At 39.8% G+C, this 17,289-nt stretch overlaps 1 protein-coding gene across 6 annotated transcripts in view; it reads left to right on the top strand.

Annotated features, from left to right (window-relative positions):
- Window positions 1-17,027, top strand: part of Rprd2 (regulation of nuclear pre-mRNA domain containing 2) — an 81,152-nt gene extending 64,125 nt beyond the window's left edge. For 4 of the 6 annotated variants that reach the window (XM_021730414.2, XM_005331160.3, XM_040287514.2 and 1 more), the window contains 4 exons: window positions 3,109-3,391; window positions 5,159-5,419; window positions 7,271-7,471; window positions 10,880-17,027. In XM_021730414.2, coding sequence (XP_021586089.2) covers window positions 3,109-3,391; window positions 5,159-5,419; window positions 7,271-7,471; window positions 10,880-13,650 — 3,516 coding nt within the window. In that variant the 3' untranslated portion in view covers window positions 13,651-17,027. The remainder of the gene's footprint in view (window positions 1-3,108; window positions 3,392-5,158; window positions 5,420-7,270; window positions 7,472-10,879) is intronic. The other 2 variants (XM_040287516.2, XM_040287515.2) reach the window with 1 other exon arrangement.
- Window positions 17,028-17,289: the final 262 nt, after the last annotated feature.

Raw genomic sequence — 17,289 nt, 5'->3', positions numbered from 1 at the left:
TGGGTATGGAATTCTAGGGTAGCAATTATTTTTGCACTTAAAACATGTTCTTTTGGCCAGGTGCAGTGGTACACACTTTTAATCCTAGTGGCTTGGGAGACTGAGGCAGGAGGATCAAGAGTTCAAAAGCAAAGTGCCTAAGCAACTTAGTGAGACCCTGTCTTTAAATAAAATACAAAATAGGTCTAGGGATATGTCTCAGTGGTCAACGGCCCTTGAGTTCAATCCATGATACCAAAAGTAAAAAAGCATGTTCTTTTGTCCTGCGAGTATCCACAATTTCAGTGAGAAATCAGTCTTATTATAATTTCTTCTTTAAATATAATATGTCTTTTTTTCTTCGGCTGCTATTAATACTTTATCTTTGGTTTTCATTAGTCATTCAATGATGTGCCTAAGTGTGTTCTTTATATTTACCTGGCTTGGGATTTGCAGAACTTTCTAAATTAGTGGTTTCTGATATTATTGAAACTGTTTCAGACTAGATGACTTAAACAACATGAATTTATTGTCTCATTGTCTGACCGTTAAAAGTCCAAAATCAAGGTATCAGCAGAGTTGGTTCTTTCTGAGGACTTTTGAAGGAATGATCTATCGGAGACCTCTCTTTGGTTTGTAGATGGTTATCTTTTCTCCATCTCTTTGGATATCACCTTCCCTCTGTGTATATGCTATGTCCAGATACCAATCATATTAGATAGGGCCCATCCTAAAGACTTTATTTCGGTTGATAACTTGATTACCTTTATAAAAATTCTCTCTCTAGCCGGCTGCAGTAGTGCACACCTGTAATCCCAGTGGCTTGGGAGGCTGAGACAGGAGAACAGCGAGTTCAAAGCCAGCTTCAGAATAGTGAGGTGCTAAGCAACTCAGTGAGACCCTGTCTCTAAATAAAATACAAAATAGGGCTGGGGATGTGGCTTAAGGGTTTAGTGCCCCTGAGTTAAATCTCTGGTACCAAAAAATAAATAAATACAAAAATAAAATAAAAAAACCTCTCTGTATATACAGTCAAATTTTGAGGTGACCAGACTTCATCATGAGTTTGATATAGGGGAGGGTAGAGAAAAATAACACAATTCAACTATAGTTATCTTTTTTTTTTTTTCCCCTTGAGTGTTTTTCTGTTTTGGCTGACACATAAAAATTGTCCATATTTATGGATTATGATGAAATCACTACTCTGTAGTAAAAGCATTCAAATTCTTTGTTCTGCCAAATGCAGTAGTACCTACTTGTAATCCCAGATGTTTGGAAGAGTGAAGCAGAAGCAGAAGAATGGCATGTTTGAAGCCACCCTGTGTGACATAGCAAAGACTCCATCTCCAAAATTAAGCTTAAAATTTTCTTTTTTCTTTTGGTACCTGATATTGATCCCAGGGGCACTTAACCACTGAGCCACATCCCTAGCCCTTCTTTATATTTTATTTAGATACAGGGTCTTGCTAAAAGTTGCTTAGGGCCTTACTAAGTTGCTGTGTTTGGCTTTGAACTAGCAATCCTCCTGCCTCTTGGCATGTGCCACTGTGCCCAGCTAAATTGACCAGTTTTAATAGCAAAAGATCCTGTTCAGTATTAATAAATTTTATTTGTCATTTCTCTTTATTGTCCTTTGATCTAGAACAGTTCCTTAGTTTTTTTTCTTGACTTACATGACTTATGTTTGAAACTTATGTTTGAAAATTACAAATCAAATCTTTTGTGCATCTCCCCCAGTTTGAATATATGTGGTATTTGTTTGTGATCAGCTTGAGGTTATTTATGTTTAGAAGAAATATCACATATTCTTTCATTTTGTCACTTGGCCCACAAGTTTGATATATCTTAGTAACTATAATGTTCCCCTTAATATCTTGATTAATGTCACATCTTCCAGTCTTGTCCATTATGATGTTTTTTCTTGCTAATTGTTATGGGTTGAATTGTATCTCCTGGAAAGTTATGTTGAAACTAGTATATGACCTTATTTGGAACCAGCGTCTCTGCAGATATGATCAAGTCAAGTATTACTGGTGCTTTTACTGTAAGAAGAGGAAAACTAGACAAAAAAGAGAACATCATTGAGGCTGAAAATGTGGTTCAGTGCCTGAGTGTTTGCCTGGCTTGTGGGAGATTCTGGATTTGATTTTCCCAGTACCACAAATAAACAAGTAAATAAAATTTTTAAAGGAGAACATCATGAACATATGGCACACACCTGTAATCTCAGCTCCTCAGGAGGCTAAGGCACTAGGATTACAAGTTCAAGGCCAGTATGGGCCACCTAGGAAGACTATTTCTCAAAATCCTTAGTACCACCATAGCTTTAAGGTATTGGCAATTAAAACAGGAGATCAGTAGGATTTAAGTCAGATAATTGATATTAACATCAACAGTGGTAGATTATACCCTTAATACAATGTGATGGCAATAGCACTTTATCTCTGTGTCTTTTTCTCCAAAAACCCTTAACCCCCATCTAATCATGAGAAAAATAGCCAATAAATCTCATTTGACAGTCTACAAAATATCTAAACAGTATTTTTAACACTGTTCGAGTTCATCAAAAACAAGGGAAGTTCAACAAACTGTCACAAACAAGTATTCCAGACTAAAGAATTCTTTAAGGGGTTGGGGCTGGGGCTGAGTGGCAGAGCGCATGCCTCACACATGTGAGGCACTGGGTTCGATCCTCAGCACACATAAAAATAAGCAAATTATTATAATAAAGATTTTTTTTTAAAGAATTCTTTACATTTCTAACTTAGGCAACTTTGTGGATGTTGATATTCACTTAAGAGATTAGAGCCAGGCTTACTGGCACACAACCAGAGTTTGGGAGGCTGAAGCAGGAAAATCAAAAGTTTGAAGCCAGCATCAGCAATGTAATGAGACCCTCTGTCAAAATAGAAAGGACCAGAGGTGTAGCTCAGTGGAAAAGCACCCCTGAGTTCAATCCCCAGTACTGAGAAAGACAGAGAAAGAATTAAAAAATATTTCATGCTTGACAGATTGTTATTTTCATGTTTTGAGCCAGTGATGTTGTAATGATGAGTAAATCTGATCAGAGTTGGAATGGTAACTTCTTGGTCCTTTTCCCAGGGAATTAAACTCCTTTTTCTCTTTTAGGCATACAAAACCTTTGCTAACCGAGTAAACAATTTAAAGAAGAAATTGGATCAGTTGAAGTCAACCCTTCCTGATCCTGAAGAATCACCAGTTCCTTCCCCAAGTATGGATGCTCCCTCCCCAACTGGTTCGGAGTCCCCATTTCAGGGAATGGGAGGTGAGGAATCCCAGTCACCAACAATGGAGAGTGAGAAATCTGCTACACCTGAACCTGTGACTGATAATCGTGATGTGGAAGACATGGAACTCTCAGATGTAGAAGATGATGGGTCAAAAATCATTGGTATGTCCTTGTGTAATTAGTAGATAATTTATTCTGTGTTTTCCTTGCCCACTAATATTAATCAGTCAGTTATGGGTAGTTATTAAAAGATAGCTTAGTACGTATTAGAACACTAAGGTAATATTCATCTCTATATGGTATGCTACATGGGTTAAGAATCACTGCTGAAGGGCTCGGGATGTGGCTCAAGCGGTAGTGCGCTCGCCTGGCATGCGTGCAGCCCAGGTTCGATCCTCAGCACCACATACAAACAAAGATGTTGTGCCCGCCGAGAACTAAGAAAAAATAAATAAATGTTAAAATTCTCTCTCTCTCTCTCTCTCTGTCCCCCCCCCCACTCTCTCTTATAAAAAAAAAAAAGAATCACTGCTGAAGATCAAGACTTCAGTATAGCAGCAGCTAGCTAAAATGTGACTGTTAAGCACTTGAAATATAGTTTGCGCGACTTGGGATGTTATATAATTAGAAAATATACACTGGTTCTCAACAATACCTCCTCAAATAAAAATATCATCACATTAATGATTTTTATTTTTATAACAATGAAAATAAAATGTTTAGGATATGTCAAGATAAATACACATTATCAAAATGTATCTATTTCTTTTCTTTTTTTTTCCACATGGCTGCTAGAAAGCTTAAACTTAAATATGTGTCTTGAATTATATGTCTCTTGGCCAGCACTGCTCTAGAGGAAGGGGCATTTATACCAGAATTCTTTCTTCTCTGTCACTTTTGACCATCCAGAATCCCAAAGCTGCAATTATCAAGAAGTAAAACTTTGGGCTGGGGATGTGGCTCAAGCGGTAGCGCGCTCGCCTAGCATGCGTGCGGCCCGGGTTCGATCCTCAGCACCACATACCAACAAAGATGTTGTGTCCGCCGAGAACTAAGAAAAAATAAATGTTAAAATTCTCTCTCTCTCTCTCTCTCTCTGTCCCCCTCTCTCACTCTCTCTTTAAAAAAAAAAAAAAAAAAAAAGAAGTAAAACTTTGCAGTTTCAAATTAGAGCCTAATTGCACCCTAGTACCAAAAAAGAAGAAGAAAAAAGAAAAGAAATTGCTTAGAAAATACAACAAAATACTTATAGAGCTCTTGAGCTTTTGTCACTAAGAAATTCTCAGGTTAATGAAAAAGGAAAGATGACAAATACCATTTCCAAGGGACAATGCAAATGTGTATCAAATAAGTGTTTTCCAGAAATGTTCAAAGTTTAATTATCTTTATTTGGGGGAAGGTGGCTGCAACAGTAGTAGCCTTTCATTTTTTTAATTTTTTGCCATTTCCTTTTCCTTCCACTTTCCTGAGAATCCTCATGTCACTCCCCAGCCTCTCACCCTCCTGTTTCAGAAATGTATACATTGAATACACAAATTTTCAGAAGATCCAAAAGAATCATAAGGGGACTGGGGATGTAGCTCTGTTGGTAGAGAGCTTGCCCTGCATGCACAAGCAAGGCCCTGGGTTCAATCCCCAGCACCACAAAAAAAAAAAAAAAAATCATAAATAAGTAAGAAAGAGGATAATTGAGAAATTCCTTTTAAGTAGATATAGAAGGTGGGAATGATAATAAATATCAAAAATAATAATTTATGAAGACTATGACTTTAAAATAAAAAACACACAAAGTGACTGGTTGTTTTCTCTAGAATTATAGTGCTTTTAAACCCTCAAATTAGAAAATATTAGGACATATTATTTCATATTTAAGAACAAAGCCTAAAAAGTAGGAAGATGTAATATCATATCTTCTCTTTGTTGAAACAGTGGAGGACAGGAAGGAAAAACCTGTGGAGAAGTCAGCTGTCTCTACTTCTGTACCTACAAAGCCAACAGAAACTCTCCCAAAGGCCTCTTCCTGTACCCCAGTGCCTGTGACCATGACAGCAACCCCACCTCTTCCAAAGCCTGTGAATACTTCTCTTCTGTCCCCGTCCCCAGCTTTGGCTTTGCCCAACCTGGCTAACGTGGATCTGGCAAAGATTAGTTCCATCCTTAGCAGCCTAACATCAGTCATGAAAAATACTGGTAAGTAAGCCTAGTGAAGAAGATAAAAAGCTGATTTCTAGATTTTAAAATTGAGCCATTAGTCTGTTTTGTTGTTGTTGAATTTTGTTTAAAAAATTCAGTGAAAATGTAGAAAAATTAGAAAATTAGCACAGTGAATAAAATAAATATCTGTCATCATATTACCTCAAAAGAAATCACTTATTTATTTATTCTTACAAGTATATGTGTATGTGAGTGTTTGAGAGATTAAAAATTCTTTTAATAATTGAAATAACCAAATATGGTGGCTCATGCCTGTAATCCAGTGGTTCGATGCTGAGGCAGGAGGATCATAAGTTCAAAGCCAGGCTCAGCAACAGTGAGACGCTGAGCAACTCGGTGAGAGGCTCTCTAAATAAAATACAAAATTGGGCTGGGGATGTGGCTCAGCAGCTGAGTGTCCCTGAATTTAATCCCCAGTACCCCCCCCAAAAAAAAAATAATTAATTGATTGATTTTTAAAAATAAAAGGGCTGGGGATATAACTTGTCCCACGGCCAAGTGCTGGGTTCAATCCCCAGCACCACACACATATACACAAGAAAAACTAAATGAAAATGTATGCAAGTAGAATATCCCTTGTACTCATCACTCAGTTATACTAGGGTAACCCTGACAAATCTATACCATATTCACTCTGGATTATTTTGAAGAAATTTCCAATTTAAACTTTTTTTTCTTTTTTTTTTTCCCCCTATACTAAGGATTTTACTCTCTGCTTTACCACTGAGCTACATCCCTAACACTTTTTTGTATTTTGATATAGGGCCTTAGTAAGTTGCTTAGGGCCTTAGTAAATTGGTAAAACTGACCTTGAATTTACAATCCTCCTGCCTTAGCCTCCCACATTACTGAGATTACAGGCATGTGCCACTACACCTAGTCCAAACATTTAATTTCATCATAAATATATACATACTTCTAAAAGATGGAGACTCTTGGGCTGGATGTAGCTTAATGGTTGAGTGCTTGCATAGCATGTGCAAGGTCATGTATCAACTCCCCAGAACCAGGGGGCGGGGTGGGGGAGTTGGATAAAGATCCTCCCCCCCCACAAAAAAAGATTTAGCATGTTTTTAAAAGGCTTTTCATATGTTATAACAAAATTGATATCCAAGAATATATACTATTTTATGTACCTAGTATATGAAAGTTTCTGTTCCTCACCTTCTCTACTGTTTTATTTCATTTAATCTGTGTCACATTCAACCTTTAAAAATTGTTTTAATGTTTTTCATTGATTAAAGATGTGGTTAAACTTTCTTCTATTTGCTTATTTCTGTTTCTTTGTGAAATAATCTGTTCATAGTTTTTTTATCATCTTTTAAATAGTCAAATGTTTTTCTCTTTATATACCATTTTATATGTTAAAATCAACCATTTTGAAATGTAAAAAACATAACTCATCATTATTTCAAAAGCAAGACACGGAAGTATGCCGTAGCGGACTCCTTCGATCAAAGAGGGTCTGATCACCCATCATCCAGCAGTGCTTACTGAGTACTAATGGGGCTCTTAAGTATAAGAATTATTTGGTAGTGGAAAAAAAGCAGTTTGCCTAGTCTCTCTTTGTTGGAGTTCTTAAAACTAATGAGTATATAAGAAAATAACTTTATACTTGTTTGTTTTAAGGATATTCCAAATAGAAGTAGCGTATCTTAATTTTCAGATTTTTTTTCTCTTTGTACATTCCATGATAAGGGACCATTTGTGGATCAGACAAGAAGAATTTCTATTAAACATCAGACTCATTGAAGTGAGTGGAAAATGTAGTGAATTGAAAGGTCATTTTTGAATTGCGTTTTCTTGAGTTCATCTTTCTGCCACCAGGGGTCAGTCCTGCATCAAGACCTTCTCCAGGAACTCCTACCAGTCCCAGCAACCTCACCAGTGGCCTGAAAACACCTGCACCTGCCACAACAACATCTCATAACCCTCTGGCAAATATCCTCTCCAAGGTGGAGATCACCCCAGAGAGCATTCTATCTGCTCTTTCCAAAACCCAGACACAGTCAGCCCCTGCACTACAAGGTAAACTGATATCTGCAAGAGGGACTTGAATTGTGTTTGTCCCTGGCTTAATCCTGTATTCCATTTCTGAGGAATCCAAAGGCATAAAATGTATAAGACAATTAGTTCCTGATTCTCATCTTTTTGTTTTCATGAATATATGATCTCTGCCTCAGTTGACCCTCTGTCCAGCTTTGCCAGTGTGTTTTGCATGTAAAACTGCCTGTTTTTAACTTTTTTTTTTTTTTTTTTAAGGTCAATCTGATCTCTACTCTTTTTTTTTCTAGATACCAACACAACCCTTTTTAAATACCTCAGTATAATTATGCAATAAATTATAAATACCATAACAGTATCTTTATTGTAGTGATATACTCAAAGTCAGTAATCTCAACCAGGGGCCTCTAGGGGACATGTATCAAGGAATAGAGACATTTGTGGTTGTCACGACTAGGCAAGGGGATACTAATGGGTCAGACCCATGTGGATGTTGCTAAACATTGTATAATCCACCGGAAAACCCCCAACAGCAAAGAATTATTCATCCCACAATGTCAAAAGTGCTGAGCTTGAGAAATCGTGCTCTGTGTGAGTATAGTAATATAGGTATCTCTTTATTTTCTGTTTCCTAAGCTGTTTTGTAAGTGATCAGTCAAGTACTGTATTATGGTGAATTTTGTTATAAGATATAGAAAATTTTGTTACACAGAACTAAGTACTATAAAGTAATAATACTTAGATACATAGCTTCCATATATTGAGACCAGCAATTAGTAGTTGATGATAATACTATGGCACATCTTGAACCACTAATTTTAGGAACAGTTCATTTGAAGGATTGATATGCTTATGATTTCTCCTTTTCAGTCCCTCTCCTATTGCTATCTTATAGTAACAACAAAAATCTTGAACTCATTTGTATGATTAACATATGAAACTACACCTTAAAGCTTTTCCTTCGGTTAGATTTCTGAGACAGTATTTTTTTTTATCATTTTTGGAACTGGGGGTCGAACCCAGGGCTTTGCAAATGCAAAGCAGACTCTTTGCCACTGAGCTACATCCAGCCCATTAAGCATGTTTTGACAGAATAAGAAATGAGAACCCCAAAAAAATAATTTTTGTGGACTAACAAGTTGTTCATCAACTTTTATTTACTTATAGAAAGTCAAATTCTATAACTTTCAAAGGACTGTGTCCAGCAGCATAAATAGATGTGTTTATTAAATGTCTCCAAGAGGGCTGGGGTTGTGGCTCAGCGGTAGACACTTGCCTAGCATGTGCAAGGCCCTGGGTTTGATCCTCAGCACCACATAAAAATAGATAAATAAAAATGTCTCCAAGAAATCTCTTAAAACTTAGTTCTGTGATAAGGGTCCATAGTCCTTATTTACAGATTTTCGACACAAAATAATGTTTAATGGTGAAAGACAATTTTATTTATTCCAGAAATCTGGGTGGTATCTATCTTAAAAAGATGATCTTTTGAAGAATTTATCCCACAGTATCTTAAAGATATGCTGAAATATCTTTTTAAAGTTACATGACATTATTATGTATCACATTGTAGCACTTGAGGACTTCTGGGTTTGGTGACAACAATGACTGCTAGGAATTAAAATTAAATTAAACTGTTAGGAAAGGAAAAATTGTATAGCCTGGAAACTTTTCAGAATGAAACATGCTTTCCCTCCCGCCTCCCCAGGATAACTGAAGTTAAATATCAATTGTTTGGATATTATCTAACATTGATATTAGATTACAGAAAAATTAAAAAAAAAAAAAAGGGAACATTAGAATTTTGCCAGGCATGTGGCTTATGCCTAAAATCTGAGCAGCTAAAGAGGCTGAGACAAGAGAATCACAAGTTCAAGACTAGCCTCAGCAACTTATTGAGGCCCTAAGCAACTTAGCAAGACCTGTCTCAAAATAAAAAATAAAAAGGTCTGGGGATATGGCTCAGTGTTTAAGCACCCTTGGGTTCATTTCCCAGTTCTTCCCACACAAAAAATAAATAAATAAATAAAAAGTAATGCTGGAGTGGCCCTAAAATTATTCACACCATAAATCTCAGCAAATATGGGTTAAAATTGATATGTTGAAGACATATTAATTAACCAAAGTTACCATATAAAATTATGAAATACTCTTTTACAATATCATTGCTAAGGATAAGTTTTAGTACAATTTATTAACTAAAATCTATACATTTGGGGCTGGAAATGTATCTCAATGGTAGAGTGCTTCTCTTGCATACAAGAAGCCCTGGTTTCGAACCTCAGTACCAAAAAGAGAAAAATTTATATACTTGCATGAAGTAAGGTTTTCATTTATGACCAGAAATTCATTAAATTTTCCAAAACATGGTTAAATTTATCTGCTCTTCTGTTACCTCTTTGTCAAATATTTTTTAAATATTTTTTTAGTTGTAGACGGACACAATACCTTTATTTTATTTATTTATTTTTATGTGGTGCTGGGATCAAACCCAGGGCTTCATATGTGCGAGGACTTCATATGTCACTGAGCCACATTTGTCAAATATTTTTTAAAACATTTTCTACAGGAGTAGTTTGCTTTCATGAACCTTCAACCTTTGTCCCAAAGAGCTCTTTCTCAGTACTTCTGAGGAGGTTTTGTCTGTCATTGAATAGGGTTGAATCTCATCATCATCAGTTTTAATTAATCAATAATCCTTGGTTTTTCCAAGTTATAGAAAAGAAATTTTGTTTTCTTGTGAAAGGATCAGTACCCCTGTTTGGCTTTTAAGTCTTTGTGTTTATCTCATTTTTATTGCTACATTTTACAATCAGATTTGATAGTTAAAAGCTTTGTTTTCTAAAAGGTAACAACCAGTCTAGCAAGAGATACTTCTTGGAACAAAGTACTCCCCATTCTAATGGATTTCTCGGGTTTGCACATGTTGTCTTCCTCTTAAGAGTCACAGTGTGTACTGTTAACCTTAGAGATGATTGTGGAGCTGGGAAAGGAAAGGTAGGGCAGGATATCTGTTTGCATTTTGAGAACCATTTCCACAGAGCAAACATTAGTAAATACTGGCTTAAGTTGTTGTTTTAAGAATAATTTTGCTTCCTTTCTTTTCCTACTTTGCCTTGTTGCAACTATGAGTGATTCTGACATGAGAATCTCTCCCTTCCTGTTGCCTTTTATTGTGCTGTTTTGGATGCGTTTCTGAACTACACGGGAAACATTTCAGTGATTTTTTTTCTCTTTTGGATTGATAAATAAGTCCAATGTTTTTTATGACCTTGAGCCAGTACTTGTTTGGTCTGGATTCCCTTTGGCTTCATATTTTAAAACCCATCTGGTTCCCACCAGAATGAGTGAGGATATCTCATAAGCCTACATTGTTTTTATTAGATGGCAGAGAGTTGTTCTTTTTAACCCCTCTAATCTTTGTTTTTACAGGCCTGTCATCTTTACTTCAGAGTGTTACTGGGAACCCAGTTCCATCCAGTGAAGCTGCATCTCAGAGCACATCAGCTTCCCCTGCCAACACCATAGTCTCTACCATAAAAGGAAGAAATGTGTCCTCTAATACCCAATCTTTTATACCCAAAAGTTTCAACTATTCTCCTAATTCATCAGCTTCTGAAGTCTCTTCAACTTCAGCCAGCAAGACATCAATTGGGCAAAGTCCAGGGCTTCCAAGCACTACGTTTAAACTGCCATCCAACTCTTTAGGGTTTGCAGGTACCCACAGTACTAGCCCTGCTGCCCCGCCTACCGAAGTTGCCATGTGCCAATCTTCAGAGATCTCCAAGCCAAAACTGGAGTCAGAGTCCACCTCCCCAAGCCTGGAAATGAAGATCCACAACTTCTTAAAAGGTAATCCTGGTTTCAGTGGCTTAAACTTAAATATCCCAATCCTGAGCAGTTTGGGGTCCAGTGCCCCATCCGAGAGCCATCCCTCAGACTTCCAGCGTGGCCCTACTAGCACTTCAATCGACAACATTGATGGAACCCCTGTACGGGATGAACGGAGTGGAACACCCACCCAGGATGAGATGATGGACAAGCCTACGTCCAGCAGTGTAGATACTATGTCCCTGCTTTCTAAGATCATTAGCCCAGGTTCCTCAACACCCAGCAGTACAAGATCACCACCCGCCGGGAGAGATGAAAACTACCCCCGGGAGCTCTCCAATTCTGTGTCTACATATCGACCCTTTGGCCTGGGCAGTGAATCTCCCTATAAGCAACCTTCTGATGGAATGGAGAGACCGTCTTCCCTGATGGACTCTTCACAGGAAAAGTTCTATCCAGATACTTCTTTCCATGAAGATGAAGATTACCGAGATTTTGAGTACTCAGGGCCTCCACCTTCTGCTATGATGAACCTGGAGAAGAAACCAGCCAAATCTATCCTGAAGTCCAGCAAGGTGTCTGATGCCCCGGATTACCAGCCAATCCTGTCCAGTTATAGCCACAGGGCCCAAGAATTTGGGGTAAAGTCAGCCTTCCCTCCATCTGTAAGAGCCCTCCTGGACTCTAGTGAGAACTGTGACCGTCTGGCTTCTTCCCCTGGGCTCTTTGGTGCCTTCAGCATAAGAGGGAACGAACCTGGGTCTGACCGGTCACCATCACCGAGTAAGAATGATTCATTTTTCACCCCCGACTCCAACCACAATAGCTTGTCTCAGCCTACCACTGGGCATCTCAGTTTGCCACAGAAGCAGTACCCAGACTCTCCTCACCCAGTCCCACATCGTTCCCTTTTCTCTCCGCAGAATACCCTCGCTGCTCCCACGGGCCACCCACCCACGTCAGGCGTGGAGAAAGTCCTGGCCTCCACCATTTCCACCACGTCGACGATTGAGTTTAAGAATATGCTTAAAAACGCCTCACGCAAGCCCTCAGATGACAAGCATTTTGGCCAGACCCCCACCAAGGGCACTTCAAATGATGGTGTCGGTCTCTCTGGCCTCACCCAGCCCAGCTTGACTACCGCTGAGCAGCAGCAACAAGAAGAGCACTACCGCATAGAGACCCGCGTGTCCTCCTCCTGCCTAGACTTGCCTGACAGCACCGAAGAGAAAGGGGCCCCCATAGAAACTCTGGGTTACCATAACGCAGCTAATAGAAGGATGTCGGGGGAGCCCATACAGACCGTAGAGTCCATCCGAGTTCCTGGGAAGGGGAATAGAGGACATGGGCGCGAGGCTTCAAGGGTGGGCTGGTTCGACCTGAGCACATCGGGCAGCTCTTTTGACAATGGCCCTTCCAGTGCCTCTGATTTGGCCTCCCTTGGGGGTGGGGGCAGCGGAGGCCTCACTGGCTTTAAAACAACACCATACAAGGAGCGGGCACCCCAGTTTCAGGAGAGTGTCGGCAGCTTTCGTTCCAACAGTTTCAACTCAACATTTGAGCATCATCTCCCCCCGTCCCCCTTGGAACATGGGACACCCTTCCAGAGAGAGCCAGTGGGGCCGACATCCGCCCCTCCTGCCCCTCCTAAGGACCACAGTGGTATCTTCTCTCGAGATGCGCCCGCTCATCTGCCCTCTGTGGATCTTACGAATCCCTTCACGAAGGAGGCAGCCCTGGCCCACGCTGCCCCACCGCCTCCTCCTGGAGAGCACAGCGGAGTCCCCTTCCCTGCCCCGCCCCCCCCTCCGCCCCCAGGGGAACTCGGCAGCAGTGGTGGGAGCGGTGTCCCCTTCTCTACTCCGCCCCCTCCTCCACCCCCTGTCGACCACTCTGGAGTTGTACCCTTCCCAGCCCCTCCACTGGCAGAGCACGCAGTGGCAGGGGCTGTGGCAGTGTTTCCCAAGGACCATAGCTCCCTCCTCCAAGGGACCCTGGCTGAGCATTTTGGGGTGCTCTCAGGACCCAGGGACCATGGGGGCCCCACCCAACGGGACCTCAACGGCCCTGGCCTTAGCCGTGTGCGAGAGAGCCTGAGCCTACCCGCCCACTCTCTGGAGCACCTGGGCCCGGCTCATGGCGGAGGTGGGGGAGGCGGCAACAGCGGCAGTGGCCCCCCCTTGGGTCCCTCACACAGAGACGCCATCAACCGGAGTGGTATGATTTTACGGAGTCCCCGGCCAGACTTTCGGCCTAGGGAACCTTTTCTCGGCAGAGACCCATTCCACAGTTTAAAGAGACCCAGGCCACCTTTCGCTAGGGGCCCTCCGTTCTTTGCACCAAAACGCCCATTCTTCCCTCCCAGGTACTGATGGAAACCAAGGGAAAGAAGCATTTTGAACAGTCTAGAGAGCATTGCAAGTAGGAGTTTGGTTTATTGCTGTTTTTATTTGTTTTCCCTCCTTTGATTTATTTTTTTTATTATGATAAAGGGCCTCCCTTCCAAATTAAAAAGTCATCTCTGCTTACATTTTACTATTCCATCCAGTCCCTCCTCCTACAGCACTTACTGGCTTCTCCAAGCTATTTGTATTTAAGAAAGAAACACAACCAAAGGCCACTTCATTTGGCTGGGGGCTTGGGGAGTGGGGAGGAAACAGTCTTTATTTTATCCCATCTATTAAAGAGTATAACTACATTTGAAATAAAACTTCCATCAGTACAGATAATAACATGCGGAATGTTGGGGTGTTATTTTGGGGTTGGCTTCTGTAGTAGTGATGGAAGGACCCCTGTCCTCTTCCTTCTCCAACAAAGTAACTGCTGTAACCAATGTGATTCCCTGTTCTCGCTCTGCCCTGCTGGCAGCCAGGAGATGTTGCAAGGGAGGAAATGTGGAAGATCTTGGGCCTGTCAGGGTTTTTTGGTTTTGGTTTTTATTTTTTTCTGTCAGGTTTCTTTGTTTCATTTTTAAAGGCATGTTGTTCTTTCCCCTTTTCCTAAAATCTTACTTTTTTTTTCCTCCTATCAGACCCTTCCTCTAAAGTACTATCAGGCAGTAACTTTGAGGAAATACAAAACTCATTCTATACTGGTCAAAATTTTTCTCCTTTTAAAAGGAATGAAAGGGGGCTGAATATAAGTTCCAGGTTAAAATAAGGATATATGCCTACGATACAGCGAACTAGGAAGGAGCCATTGAGGTGTGCTGGGACCTGACTGTCTTCTGTAAGCAAGAGGGAACAGGACACATTCCAAGCATCTTGCACCAAGCTCTTGCTTTCTGCTTTTCTTTCTTTCTCATTTTTTCCCCTCGATCTTCATTTCTATTTTAACTAGAAAGTCACTACAGTTGATAGTTGATACAAAGATGCAAATGAAATATTATCCCTGCATTTTTTTATAGAAGTTAATTTTACTTCTCTAACATGGTGTTCATTGGTGGTTTTCAGCAAACGTTAACTATTGAGAAAGGGAAATATTTGTCTTCAGCTTGGTTTCCCCCCTTGCCTCCGTCCTGTATCACCCCTACTCTTGGTAACTCAGAGGAGGAGATTCAGTAGTACTTTATATTATACCTCTTTAAGTGTGTCTTGGAAACAGGTGGGTGTTACTATTCATGTCATTACAGAGAAAACGAAAGACCTGAAAAATCCAAATTGCCCCCACTCTGCAGATAGCAACCTATCACATTTCAAGGCTCAAGCTTTATCCCCACTTCTTATGCTCAACAGGAGGCAAAGAATGTTTCTGCTTTTCATTTTACATGAGAGAGGTATACTTTCCTTCTCCTTGGACTAAAAGGCTTGTTTGTGTTCTCCAACTAGTATTTGGGAGAAAGACAATCACTGTACTTTGTTTAATCTTTGTATCTAGGGACCCTGAAAAGCAAAAACTGCTTACTAATTTTTTTTGGGGGGGGTTGTTTTTTTGTTTTTTAATGTTTTACCCCAAGGTACTGGTAAACCTCCAGATAGATGAGTAAAGCAGTACGTGTTGAGGTTTTGAAGGAATCCTAGCAAATTTCATATATTTTCTCCCAAGTTAGTACAGTACTAACTATGAGGAAGGATGGGAATTGCTTTGGATTTCTCCAGTTGAATATCAAAGGTGGAGGAGGGTGAGCAGTATAGTGACAAAAGATGACTCTGTCTCAGAATAAACTTGTCTTTCAGAGAAAGCAGCTTAAACCAGGTGTCCATCATAGTTTGGGAGTTTTTATGTGATGTTTTCCACGTTATTTATTTGGGCTCACCTTGTGTTCTGTGGTTAGCATGCGTCAGCTCATTCATCTTCCTAATGCGTGTCTGGTCTTGAGCCATCTGTTCTTTGTTTCTTTGACCCTCAAGCCTCTTTGCCCTGTAGCTGTCTCCACAAAAATGCATGATACCATGACCTTGTGTGTGGGATGGGGTATATAGTATAACAAAGCAAAGGAAGCATAGTTATTTTGAGTCTTAAGGCATTTGTTTTGTGAAAAAGCATAACTGAATGGGGATGGAGGTAAGGGAAATTCTGTCAGAATTTTTTTTTTTTTTTTGCAGAAATTAAGTGGGATTTTTTTATTCTAGAATTTAAAAAATGTGAATTATTTCTGCTGCTCTTGTTTAAGCTAATGTAGTGTTTACTTGAAAAGGCTCTCAGACCATTTGATTTTATCAGAAAACGTGGGGATGTCAGGAAAGTCGCTTCCTGAGTATTGGGGCAGGGTAATTGTCCTCAAAAACATGATGGCTGATCCTTGAAAGGAAGACATTGTACAGTTCAAAGTTGGACTTTTAAGGGTTTGGGTTTTTGTGGGATGTTTTTGTTCATTTGCCACAGAGTCCTCAGTACATTTGTTTCAGGATGGAAATGAGGATTTGTATGAGACTGTCAGCTATTAATTTTAAGGAAATCGCTACAGCAGTAAATGAAGACAACAATGTATATATGTGATATAGTGAAACAAAAAAAGACACTTTCTGGTATTCATAAACATGAGACAAAGGGGTTTTATTCTTTCTGTGTCTGTGATTTAAAACTCCAAGACCATGCTCTGACTTTTGTATTTCAACCTGAGTTTAAAAAATAAACAAGATATTTTTTAAAGAAAGTATAACATACTGTGTCTTAGCAAGGACATGACTCATATGAAAGCAGAATATGAGAAATTATTACTAAGGTCCTGGTGCTCACTGTAAAATCACAGACAAAGAATTCTAGTGAATACACTAGTACCACTTTAGTGATACGTGTCAGAAGTAGGGTCCTTAAGTATTTTGTAAGGGTTCACTCTTCAGCCAGCTAACATGAGAGCTCCCTCCCTGCTTCCCTCTGCCTGCCCAAGAGTCAAGGTAAATAGAATCTTGTTGATTCCAGGGAAGGTCGATTCCAAAGTAGGATTTTTATCCTGATACCAGGAAAACAATGTGGTATATATGGTACAGCAAACCTATCTAGATAATGTGAATATGCTAAACTTCCCAATTGCAGAATATTCACTATCAGTCCTGAAGTTACCTGTTCACACAGTTAAGCTTCAGCTGTTACTGTTTTGAAGCCGCTGTAAATTACTGCTTCCCTTCTTCCCTCCCGCCCTTTTTTTTAAATTGGTGGGGGTGCCTGTTAAGATTAAAATTAGATATGTTGGTGATATTCTCACGTGTTCAGTGTGGAAAACAAAATAAGTACATGCTTTAGAGGCAACAACAATGAAATCCTTTTGAAATGTGTATTGATATCATTTAATAAAATAACTAGTTCTAAAGGTTTGACATTTTTCTTTGAGATTGGGGCTTTGTTCAAGGGCCCTGGCTTCTCTGGTGAGTCCAAATAGGAGGGAACTTCTCCAGGAGCTGAAACTGCTGCTTTGAGGAGCAAACCTGTGGTTGGAAAATCAAAATTTTCTCCAGCAAAGATCCAACATGACTGTTCAGGGCTGAAGGTGAAACCAGCTACAGAATACAGAAAGAAAACCCTGGATGTATCTCTGAAGATGGAGTTGTATTGGCTTTTGGTCTAAGGGTATG

The sequence above is a fragment of the Ictidomys tridecemlineatus genome, chromosome 11, assembly GCF_052094955.1.
Source record: "Ictidomys tridecemlineatus isolate mIctTri1 chromosome 11, mIctTri1.hap1, whole genome shotgun sequence".
Taxonomy (NCBI): domain Eukaryota; kingdom Metazoa; phylum Chordata; class Mammalia; order Rodentia; family Sciuridae; genus Ictidomys; species Ictidomys tridecemlineatus.
The sequence above is the reverse complement of the archived record's forward strand: the minus strand, read 5'-3'. Positions and strand labels throughout refer to the sequence as shown.